General features: G+C 37.4%; 1 protein-coding gene across 1 annotated transcript; it reads left to right on the forward strand.

The window, feature by feature from the left end:
- Window positions 1-12,190: 12,190 nt before the first annotated feature.
- On the forward strand, window positions 12,191-12,832 carry LOC145127793 (uncharacterized). The gene has a single exon (XM_079062923.1). It carries the CDS (start codon window positions 12,191-12,193, stop codon window positions 12,830-12,832), a length of 642 nt encoding a protein of 213 aa, XP_078919049.1.
- Window positions 12,833-13,193: the final 361 nt, after the last annotated feature.

The following is a 13,193-nucleotide window of genomic DNA, read 5'->3' on the forward strand; positions in this document are numbered from 1 at the left end:
AAGTCAGCGAGTGAAATTTCGAAAAAGACTCCGTTCGCGCTAAAAATATCAGAACTCGCAATGACAAATGGATCAAAAAGGGAAAATCGTTGAACTGTCTCCCTGATAGTTGTTATAATATCTTTTAGTAAGTGACCCTCTACAAACGAGTCAGTGTGTAGTATATGTATTCTTTTTGTGTTTTATGTCTTCCTGTATATATTAGTTTTAGGGTAAAGAGTATATTTGGTATTTAGACAGTGGCTGTTCAAGGCATATGACAGGATTCAAGTCTCTCTTGGAAGATTTCATAAAGAGGGATGGTCTGACTGTTACATATAGAGATAATGGAAAATGAGGTACAAAGGGATATGGATCCATCAAGTGCAATTCTGTTGTTTTCAAGAATGTCTCTTACGTGAAAGGTCTTCAGCATAATTTCATTTCTACCAGCCAACTATGTGATGCTGGTTATGAAGTTTTATTTAACAAGAGAGAAGGAAAGGTTGTTAATCAAAAGAATGTCACTGTTCTTACTTCAAATCGACAAAACGATATTTACGTTCTGGATATGTTTTCTGTTGACAACTCTCTTTGTTGTTGTTTCTTTTCTCGTGCTCAGTCTCATCTAAATTGGTTGTGGCACAAGAGGCTGTCACATCTGAACTTCAAAAGCATTTCGAAGATTGTAAAGAATCAGCTTGTAATAAGAATTCCTAAAATGCAGTTTGTCAAGGATAAGCTATGCTCAATGTGTGAAAAGGGAAGAAAAGCAAGTCTTCCGTCAAGCCAAAGTCATGCTCCTCTATTATCAAACCTCTTCATATTCTTCACATGGATCTATTTGGACATGTTCCAATTAAGTCAAGAATTTGGAAGAAATACACTCTCGTCATTGTGGATGAATTTTCAAGGTTTACATGGGTAGTCTTCTGAGGGAAGAAAAGTTATGTCGTTGAGGAAATCATTGCTCTCATTGAACAGTGGGAAGTTCTCTATGATCACAAAGTAAGACAATTACGTAGTGATCATGGAACCAAATTCAGAAATTCCTCTCCAGAGGACTTTTGCTCAATCTTAGGAATTTCTTAGAATTTTTCTGCAGTTAGAACTCCTCAAAAAAATGGTATCGCAGAAAGAAGAAACAAAACTCTCATTGAGGCTGGAAGAACTATGGTCGTTGAAGCTGGTATTTTTTTGTCATTTTGGATTGAAGCTGTCAATACAACGTGTTATACCTAAATCTGATCTATTATTGTTAAGCTTCATGGGAAATCTGCTTATGAACTACTAAAAGGAAGGAAATTGGACATCTCTTATTTTCATGTGTTTGGATGTTATTGTTACATCTTGAATCAAAGAGATCAGTGTTCGAAGTTTGAAACTAAAGCTGATGAAAGAGTGTTCCTAGGATACTCTAGCCTATCTAATGGTTTCAGAGTATTTAATCTCTCAAGGAAAATTGTTGAAGAAATAGTTAATGTCAGTTTTGACAAATACTCATTCATTCATGATCGAGTTGATCATCCCTCGTCAATTCTGGATGAACTTACTTACAGTCCTTCAAAGCATGTTCCTGAGCTCTTGTCAAATGACACTGATCCCATTGTTCCCAATGTTGATCACTTAATAAATTCACAACCTATCTCTAAAGATCAGCCTGTTATCCCTGAAGAAGCTAAACCATACAATCAGGAAGACTCTGCCTAAAGTAATGCAAATGAATGCTCTCATCCAATAATCCTTCGAGATCATCCTGAATCCCAAATCATTGGATATGTAAATTCTGGGATTCTCACTCGTAGCAGAGTCAACAACGACTTTTGCATGTTTGTAAACTTCGTCTCAATGATTGAACCAAAAAATGTCGCTGATGCCTTGGAAAAAGCTGACTGGATTAAAGCCATTTACGATGAGCTGAACGAATTCGAACGTCATCGTGTGCAGACTCTTGTTCCTAAACTTCAGGGAAAGACTATCATTGGCACTTGCTGGGTTTTCAGGAACAAAATGAATGAATATGGAATCATCATAAGAAACAAAGCTAGACTTGTGGCTCAAGGGTTCTATCAGCTTGAAGGGTCATACTATGATGAAACGTTTGCTCCTATTGCAGGACTTAAAGCTATTCATCTGTTCCTATCTTTTTCCTCCTTCAAGAACTTAAAAGTATACCAAATAGACGTTAAGATTTCTTTTCTACATGGAAATCTTCAAGAAGAAGTCTTTCTAAAACAACCGTCAGGTTTGAAAATGAAGAGTTTCTTGATGAAGTGTATCGTCTTGATAAAGTTGTCCATGGCTTAAATTAGGCTCCTAGAGCATGGTATGACACATTGGCAAACTATCTTCTCTCAAGTGGATACAAGCGAGGAAAGATCGATAACACTCTATTCATAAAGCAATCCGGATCTCATATCATTCTTGCTCAAGTATATGTAGATGATATCATCTTCGGATCCAGTAATGAAAAGATAAGTTCAGAATCCACGGAGGTCATGGCGAAGAAGTTCGATATGAGCATGATGGGTGAACTAACTTTATTTCTCGGCTAGCATGTCAAACAACTAACTAATGGTATTTTGTTTTTCAAGCCAAATATATTGCAGATATGCTGAAGAAGTATGGTCTCTCTGATTGCAAACCAGAAAAGGCTCTGATGTCTTCATCAACATCTATCGACACTGATCCAAGTGGCACTGATGTGAATGCAACTCTGTTTCGAGGAATGATAGGCTCTCTACTCTATCCTACAGCAAATCGCCCTGACATTATGTTCGCTACCATATTGTGTGCTCGTTATTAAGCCAGTCCTAAGGAATCTCGAGTTTTGTACAAGAGCATTGTGGTTTTTTAAAAGTATTTACATATCTATATTACTTTTGAATTTATTTACTAAATCATTTTAAAATTTTAAAATTCATGCGCACCTATCCCTTTATACCAAAAATAAAATAAATTAATTAGATGCCTCCCCACTGGTCCTTTTTTTCGCATTTTTCGCTGGAAAATGATAACCAACAAGATAATTTCAAAACATTAAAAAAGATTTCTCCTTTTCTTGTTTGCTCGCTAGAAAATGAAAACAAACATAAACTGCCAAAAAATGAAAACAATGAAACACGATTTGAATATATTGAAAAATTCTTTTTACTGTGATTTTGGTTTGCTCATTGGAATATGAATACAACCAAACAATTTGGAAACAAGAAGGGAAATTATCAGAAATGCACAATGTTCATAGATCATGTGCCAAACATCTCTCGTATATATTTGTTTCAAATATTGGTCATTCAATCAGTGTCTCATAACTTGGAAATTTGGAGGGGGAGGGTTTGTTTAAACACTGCCCAACACAACAGGTAGACTAGGTGTTACTGGCAATGCTTGTTATGAAAAAAACTAAAAACCAATAGACTTCAATCGTTGAAGCTTGGAAAAGGTGGATGTGGTAGGTTCCATGGGTGTATGCACACTCAGCCCGAGTGGGGGTTTATAGTGGTGCTAAGGGTTGCGAAATGGTTTTGCAAGTGATATGAACATCAAAAGACAATTAACATGATTTATATTATTTAATTTAAAATAAAAGTACAATTAAATGGGAAATAATTTTAAAGTACTATATTATAGTAAATATTTTTCGTAACTGCTACCATTTAGTAAAAAAACTCAAAGAATCTCATATTCACGCTGTCAAAAGGATTTTCCGGTACTTAAAGCATACACCCAATCTTGGGTTATGGTATCCTCGTGACTCTGAGTTAAAGTTGGTGGGATACACTAACTCCGATCATGGCGGATGTGGCATTGATCGTAAAAGCACTTTAGGAGGAGCTCAAATGCTTGGAAAAAGATTAGTAAGCTAGTCCAACAAAAAGCAGACATTAGTGGCTTGTTATACCGTTGAGGATGAATATGTTGCTACTGCAAGGTGCTGTGCTCAGATTCTATGGATTCAAAATCATCTCTTGGATTATGGTCAATATCTTGTCAAAGACACCCATTTGCTGTGACAACACCAGTGCCATTTAGATGATACAAAATCCAGTACACCATTCCAAGAATAAGAACATCGACATCCGTCATCATTTAATTAGGGGAATAGTTCAAAATGGAACAATGGAGTTATTTTACATCCCCTCCACTGATCAGTTGGGTGACATTTTCACTAAGGAGCTGGACGAGAACACTTTAAACAAATTAATTGCAGATCTTGGCATGCTTTCAATGATTTAACTTCTTTCTAACTATTTTGATTGCGTTTGATTACTTTCTAAAAAACACAAAAATACAAAAACAAATGCTACTTTTATTGTTTTTACAGACATTTACAATAGTTTGTTTAACCTTTGCTTATAGTATTTACATATATATTCTCTTTTTTCATCTTTTAGATCTGTCTAAAGCTTGTTTGGATCTTTCTTCTTTAGAATTTGTAAGATCCTGAAAGATCTTAATGCTCTTGGTGCTGAGAAAATGAGTGGCATCATGTCCTCTTATTCCTGCGAAAACCCTTTTTCTCATCCACTCACTATTATGGATGCAAAGAGCAACCATCGATGCAGTAAGTATTGTTTTCATCTACTCCATAATCTGATAAAACCTCGATTGCCAGCGTGTTGATTTTGAGTACACAATGGTTTTACGGATTCAAGCCAGTTAACTCGTTGGTTACAAATACTGATCACTGCTTCTCTTCTGCTCTTGATAAATAAGAAGCTTGGAGTCTATCCACAACGTCACAATGATAAATAGCTTCATCATTCTTGATTTATGGTGAGATGAGTTGGATATTGATTTATTTATCCTCACTTATGTTTTCTTTTATAGCAAAAAATTCAAGGGGTAGATATATTGGAAATTAGAAATACATTAATGATCATTCAATTCTAAAGATTTGATGGAACGAGTCTTTATCAACTTTCTGAAAGAGCTGCACATATTTCCTTGTTTAAACTATTTTCTTATTTGACTAATTCTTTTGTTTATAGTCTTATATTGTGTATTCTTTTGTACCATTTTGGAAATGAATTTAATGGTGGCAACTCTAAGCCTAGTATGCAACTTTTGACACATCATCATCCTTAAAATCATGATGTTGTATGTGACAAAATCTCTATAAGTTTCTCATAAGCGAGATCATCTGTTGAGAACATTAAGTCACCCCCTCACGCTGACTGTCTAGCATTGTTTAAACTTTCTAAGTGATATTGCCCGGTCCAAATAAAAAAATCGATAAAAAGGATGAGGTGTTCATTTTTTATTCAATTATCTCTTACCTAACCCTGTCTCTGGAAGCATACCCTGATTGAATAATCATCAGCGTAAGAATTACTTGTCTGGTTCTTAAATGAAAAAGGGTTGTTCATGTCCCCGACCTCCTAAGCTGAGGTATGACAAGGTACCATTATGATTTAACGGTGAATCTTTGATTCTAGATTACAACTTACTCCATGATACGGAAGTTTAAACCACTTCTTGTTGATGAGTTAAACTATTAATGATTCACGCTGATTTCACCTTAGCGTGACTAAAACAATTCATTCTCTCCACAAGTCTTCTAATATAGAACTTGATGATTCACTGTGTAAAAACACACAATAATAAAAGTTTGAAATTCTATGCCGATGTTAGTGTATGTACCGTAGGCTATCACATGCACCAATCCATTCTTGCCCTTATATTCTTCTTTAAAGTTTTATGATTTAGCGTAATGTACCATACGCTGATGAGAGCTTGACAAATCTATGTTGATGGGTATATCATTGTCCATGATATGTTACACGCACCTATCCACTCTTGCCATTTTTCTTCTAATAAAAGAGATTTATGAATCAGCGTATGACACCACACACTGATGAGATCTTGCAATACTATGTCAGTGAATGATAGTTTAATTCCACACTATCAGGAGACATTACAATCTTACTAGACTACAAGTTGAAACTCTATTCTGCTTGAAGTTTGCTACTGATGTCAAAAAGGGGGAGAGAATCTTGGTAAAAATGAAAATCTTATTGAAGAAATCTCGCTACTAGAACTATAGAAAAGCAAATTCTAAAGGGGAGTCGAGTCAAGGTGATGTCAACGTTCTCAGCTCAGCTCAAGCTCTTTATCTATTCATCCACCATCTACTTCAATTCATAAATACTTGATAAGGCATTCATCTTAGGGGGAGAACGAGCCAAAAGCTTTCACTGAAGATTAGTTTTGACATCATCAGATAGGGAGAGATTGTAAGGTCACACCTTATGATCTGATGAGTCAAACACAGGACACACTAATAGTGATAGATCAGTGTTAGTGTCTACTACGTCTACAACGTCAACGTATCAAGCTTATCAACGTTTGCTTATAGTACAGTTATCCAATTGTAATCTTTTTTATATTAGGTAAAGATATAGATAAGTATAGAATAGATCCAGATCCAATATGTTTGTTATAAGATCGGTATGAGTATATATTATACGCAATCCCTTGAATCATGAGATATACATGTATAGGTTAGTATATATACGTCATTAGGGCAAACCGTAATGTTGTGATCGTGGCTTTGTGTCAATCGTCTTTGTGACAAACCCATCTTCCTAGTGCAGACAAAACTCTTTATTAGTGAAAGAAATAATTTGGAAAACTTCTGTGTTATTTACTTTTTGTTTATTGTTTTGGTTAGATTAGTTTTATGTTTGCTCTTAATACTTGAAGTGTATCCTATCGATACAAACCTTCTAGTTCAGATAGGTATGAGAGCAGATCTGGCTGTTTTCTTTGAGCGAATCATTCGATTTAATTCTTTGGCAATACACAATAGATCAATAGGGTTTGCAATGGGGAAGTCTTCTTCAGTGAGATAATATTCTTCTTCATTGGATCTCTGAATATCATAGGAGTAGTATGAAGCTCCTCTAAATGAACGTGACTTGAATCCTTTCACCTTGATTATGACTCTTTTGGACCAACCCATGCCATATATCTTCTGCTGATGCTTGGAGTAAAAGTTCAACGATCTTTACCTTTCCTCATACATAGGATCGCTTCTTGGCTTGAAGGACTCAAGTGGAGGAAAAATCGGAAAGTAATGCCCGGTAGGAGAAATAGGTAAATCCCAATGATATTCAGAGCTTAAAGGAACATCGTAAGTTTCAAAAGGTGCAATGTCCTTATCTTCAATCATTCTGATTAAGGATTTCCGTGGGTGAAACAACGGATCCACGTCAATTTCTTTAGAAGGAGAGGAATGAATACTTTTCTCATTATTAAATTGTTCTTGAAGAAGTGTTGTAGCCAGATGGTCCTGATGTTCTTGATCTGAATTTTGTTGTCTTTTTGTCTTTTCATCCCATAATCATTTATGAAGATTGGTTATGTGGGAGGAACAACTTATTCTTCAATAATCATTGATTTTCTGAGATCTGTAGGAGAAGTTGAATATTTAGGAGGTGATGATTTTATTTGTGAGTATTTAGGAGGAGACTTCGGAGGACTGGTATTTGTAGGAGGAGACAAAGAAGGAGCGAGAGGCCTTTTTGAAGCATTATCATCATCATATAAGGTGTGGTTAATGGCTCCTTCAAGTGTCTTCTTCTCATCAGAATCCTTTGGGGAGGTATGAAATTCTTCTCCCTATTTTGTGAAGGACGACCCAACCTTATCCACGAACCCAAATTTTAGATTATCAAGCTTGGAGAAGACTGTAAGGAAGGATTGAGTAACATTCCTCAAAAGAGAATCAACACCCGTGTTGATCTTGCCGATATCTAGAAAGGTACCAATCTTGTTCACATATTCATTAAGCTTATGATACTCTTGACGAGGCCACTTGGTCAGGAGCTGCACATCATTGGAAAGTTTAGAGCAAAAACTTGTCATGACCAATGTGTTATTACGATAATAAAGAAGATCCTGGCAAAATCTCTTGATTTCATCATCGCGTTGCTTTCCTCGAGTTTCAAAGAATGATTCCAAAGATGTTTTAATGGAAGTCTTGTGATCCGAAATATCCTTGGAGAGAGCATTGAGGATAGTTGTTATGGAAGTTTGAAAATCCTTAAGGCAGTTAAGTTGAGAGTCTACTTGAATAGTGGATTCAAAAAGAACCTTATGAAGAGCTTTTTCAAGATCTTTAGAGGTGATTGATGGAGCTACTGGAGGATGAATTAGAGCCGAGGGCGACTTGGCAAGTTGTTCTAAGACGAGATCAACTTTAGCTTCAAGAATCTTTAAGTTGGCTGAAGAATATCCTAACCCAACTGTAGACTTTAGGTCTTTGGAAGGATAATTTGTGGAATTTGATGAAGATACAACTAGTTCTGTTGGAGGCTTCTATAATGTAACGGTATTTTCCAGACAGCGAGGCTTGAACAAATATTGGGCCTGATTTCGATGGATCATGAGACATATTTATTGGATCATTTCCAAAAGTGTTGTCTCTTGAGATAAACTTCGTTCCAGTAAATGTTTTGGATGATTTCTTTAAGGTTGCGGAAGTCTTTGGTGGTGACGGACGAACTTTTGTGGTTTGTTTCTTCAGCAGCTCTTCAGTTAGAGCTTTGATTGTTTTACTCTCTTGTTCTACCTGTAGCTTTTCTTCGACAAGTTTTTTTAGCAACTTTGTTTTGGTCAAAAATTGATCAAGTGCAATTCAACCAAATTGTATGGGAGGCTGTGGTGTTAGTGCAATGTAAGTATAGAAGAATGATCAAAGTGAGGCAAGTGAGTTACAAGGAAAGCCCTTGATCCTTTATAGGATCTCCAGCATAAAACCTTCGGAGGAGATAATGATCACCTGCCTTGGTGTGTTTTATTGATTTAAATATAAGATTACAACGATAATGAAGGTAATACGAGTACCCGTATAATGGTAGAGCCAATTGTGTGTATTGTGTACGATTTATAGGTGTTATTTATAGTTTAAGCTAATATACAAGAAGTCTGTGATTTTTGGGATCCTCCTTGAACAAGTATTTGCATGTTGTTTGACTTGGTATCCCCGAGTCTTATGTTTGGTTGAAGTGACTCTCCGTTGAGAATGAGTCTCAGGTTTAATAATTTTGCACATGTGAGAAACATAAAGTAGATATAGCTGTTATAAGTGTTAGGAAATATTAGTGATAATAATCAGGATCCTGTGATATATTTAAGGATCGTGAGATTTCAGTAATATTAAGGATCATGAATACGATTCTGGGATCCTTCCCCTAACAATTGCTCCCAAATTATACCTGCGAAATATTAATGTTAGTTTCATATATTTAGAGGCATAATTTACAAAAATAATGAATAAAAGAGATAATAGATTTGAATTTTAAAGCATAATCGGATTGGGTCTATCTGTTCAATAGTAATGATCACACAGTTAAATCATACCCTCTCTCCTCTGTCATTAGGTTAAATAGGGTGAACCTGTCGATTCCTTTTACCGTCTTCAACATCTCTCCCGATCATCTCCCGTCACCTCTAAAGGTAATTCCTTTTTCTTTCTTCTTCTTTTGTTTGTTCCTTTTTTCCGATCATGGGTAAGAAGGCAACCCGTTCTCGTGCTAGCATTACTGCCTTTCCTGAAAATGACTTCATTGATCAAGGGATCTTGGCCTATGATGAGGTCTGCTCCTTCGACGACGAAGACATGCAGTCTCTCAAAGCGAATGGAGCTCTTCCCTCTAATGTAATCTTCAGGTCCTTCGAAGCTTCTATTCGGTCTGATTTCGTTTCTCCTTCCTAGGTTGCTTCCATGAATATCCTTTTTCTTTTGGTCTCAAATACCCTTTTTCGGGAATCATTTCCGATTTCTTTCAATCCACAAATATTTTGTATATTCAAGCAATGCCCATCATATGGAGGATTTTATACTGGATCGATCGAGTGAACTATTCTCACAATTTGGACATAGGCCATGCCGAGTTGACTTATGTTTATGAACTTTCTAATTTTGGAAATTCACGTTTTGTGCTCAAGGTCAAGACCAAAAAACCTCCTCTTATTCTGAAAACAAAACATAACGACGGAGCCTGGAAGGAAAAATACTTTTTTTGTGAGGCGTGATTCTATTGATGGTTGGGATCTCTTGCCCAAATCTTGGGTTGAAAAGGGTAGGATCTATTTGTTAGTCTTGAGGATCTAAGGATTTACCCTTCTTATTTTGTTTATTTTGATGCAGGTTTCAAGTTTGGAAAAGCTTTTCCTGTCACTGAGGATACCGAGGACAACATCATGAGTTTTCTAGCTTTATCTATAGACGTCATATCATTCAAGTTTAAGTGTCCTAGCCTTCAAGAAGGTTTATCCACCACATATTTAATGGCCACGGGTAAGGATCCTTCTTAGTGTATTTATCTGTTTCGATATTAGGATCCTGAACTTATAGGGATCCTTCTCAATTTGTAGGATCCAAAAACACTCGCTCTAGTGCGCGATTTGCCTTATCTGAGCTTGACGATGACATGTCTTGTGGCCTTCTTGTGGTAAAAAAGGAAAAGATCCCTCCTTTTCTTCCTCCTAAGAAGACTCAACTTGATCTTATTGTGAATGTTAGGGCCAGGATCCTCGAAATATTCAGGATCCTCAGCTATCTCAGGATCCCGAAAATCACCCTTATTATTTTTATTAACATTTATAACGGCTATATTATGTTCACAATTTATATAAATGTAGAAGTAGTCAAGGGAAGACCAATTCTCAACGAATAATCATCTCAACTATGATAAAGACCCAGAATACTTGGTCAAATAACGTTCGTGAAGCTGGTCATAGAGGATCCCGGGAATATCGGACATCATGTTGGCTAGTTTAGAATATAAATTGAAACTTGTATCTCGCACACAACACACTATTTTTTGCTAAAAGCTTACTTTACGAGATTATTCACTTGTTCTTACGAGAATATCCTCTGTAATCATCACTTTACATTAATAAAATCATCAAGGCAGGTGATAATTGTCACCTCCCAAGGTTTTGTACCGGAGATCCTAACAAGGATCAAGGGCTTTCCTTGTAAACCATTGTCTCACTCTATTTATCATTTGCTATTGCACAATTCGAACATCACAGCCTCTCATTCAATTTGGTTGATTAGTACTTGTGTAATTTTTGACCAAAACAATTTGGCGCCCACCGTGGCGCCGTGGTGTTCAAAATCCTCGAAAAAAATCCTCTCTACACAACCGATCCTTTCTTCGTCCTCTATTCTTTCCATTCCAACCAAACACTACCACCTCCTCCAAGTGGACCCCCAAATCAGAGGAAAACGCCTGATACATCCAAGAAAAGCACCCCCTCCATCGCTAATCAAGGAAGTTTGGGATCCTCAGGACTCCAGGATCTGACTACCTCACTCACTACTGTAGAACTTTTCGCTATGATGAGGAAAATGACGCAACAGGTGACCCGACAACAGGAGGAGAATAGAGAACTAATCGAAAAAGTGGAGAGGATGAAGGCGGAATTTCATAAATTCCAGGAAACGATGCCCACAACAATGCAACCAAGGATCCTGGACTTCGATAATGCAGGATCCTCAGAAAATCGTCATAAGAACAAGGTTCCTACCACTGTGGCGTCACTCTGGAGGACAACTATGGACAACCGAGCAACTATGATCAATGATCTCAATGAGCCTTTAAACACTCCTAGAAACCTTGATTCTAGTAACTTATTAAACAACAATACTATTAATACTAACTATACTAACGTTGATGCAGGATTAAACCCAAACATGGCCAGAGAACTTCAGCAGTTGAGAAAAATGATCTCAAGTGTACCCGGGGTGGTCCAACCCACACCAGAAGCATCACCAACGAGTCACGGGATCTTGAGATTTGCTCCCGCAAGAGCCGATACCGAAGTTCCTAAGCACTTCCAAACTCCTAGCATGAAGCTTTAAGATGGAACTATGGATCCTGAAGAGCACATAGCACAATACCGAGAAAGGATGGAGATCATTCCCGTTCCAGGGCACTTGAAGGAAGCTTGCCTATGTAAAGGCTTTGGATCAACCCTTACAGGATCAACTATCAAATGGCTGCTAAACGTTCCCCCATACTCTATTACTTCTTTTGCACACTTAGTCAATATTTTCAATAACCAGTTTTCTTACAGCAAAACCTTCGAGAAGATCACTAGTGATCTCTATCAAGTGGTTCGGGATCCTAAGGAAAGACTTCTGGATTTCGTTAATAGGTTCAACAGGGAAGCTCTGATTATCCCCAAAATCGCCATGGCTACTGCTGTAGAGGCCTTCAAGATGGGACTAAGGAAGGATTCTCCCTTCTATGAATACCTTGTGATGAACCCATGCAAAAGATTGGACGAAGTCAGGTTCCAAGCGTTAAGATTCATAAGGCTTGAAGAGGACAAAGAAATACAGAAGAGAAGCAATCCTTCAATTCAATATGAGAACCCCAACAGGATGGCCGAATCCTCAACCCCAAGATCCTACAAATCAAAGCCCTATTCCAAACCGGATCATCACAGGGTTAATGCCCTCGAGGATGAAGGAGAAGAAGAGGAACTTCCTAGGATCACCGACTATTGTTTTTATGTGGATGTTTCAGGTATAATTCATGCTATGCAGGATCTTGGAGAGAAATCAAGATGGCCAAAGAGGGATAACAAATCCAGCAGTTGGAAAGACAAGTCCAAATGGTGTGCTTACCACGAAGACTGCAGTCACATTACGGAGGACTGCATAGCCCTAAGAAAAGAAATAAGTTACCTCCTTAGTAAGGGACACCTCAAAGAGATCCTCGGGAGAAAAAGAGAAAAATCCAAAGAGAACAGCCCAGATGGCCACAAGATCCCAGAGAAACCCGAATCTCCACCCTCCAACGCTAAGATAATTAACGTTATCTCAGGCTAAAAGACAAGCCAAGGTCTCTAAAATAGAAAACGAAGATAGACCACGGAAGAATACCATGGTTAACAGTGAAAAAGAAATCACATTTGACGAGACGGACAGGGAAGGGATTCAGGATCCTCACCATGATGGACTCGTGATAACACTGTACATGGCTAACCATTTCGTGAGAAGGATCGTTGTTCATGGAGGATCCTCGGTCAACATCGTGCTCCTAGATGCACTAAAAAGGATGAACATCCTAAAAGCAGAAACAATCAAGAGATCCTCGGTCCTTATAGGATTTAACGGAGAGACGGAACACACGATTGGGGAAATAATGTTACCAATATAATAGAGGGGGTAAACTCTATACAAAATTTTT

This window comes from Lactuca virosa, chromosome 1 (genome assembly GCF_052849685.1).
Source record: "Lactuca virosa cultivar CGN04683 chromosome 1, Lactuca_virosa_CGN04683_v6, whole genome shotgun sequence".
In the NCBI taxonomy this organism is placed as follows: domain Eukaryota; kingdom Viridiplantae; phylum Streptophyta; class Magnoliopsida; order Asterales; family Asteraceae; genus Lactuca; species Lactuca virosa.

Coding starts and splice junctions, on each gene's coding strand:
- LOC145127793 (XM_079062923.1), top strand. CDS start 12,191: ATGGCTACTGCTGTAGAGGCCTTCAAGATGGGACTAAGGAAGGATTCT.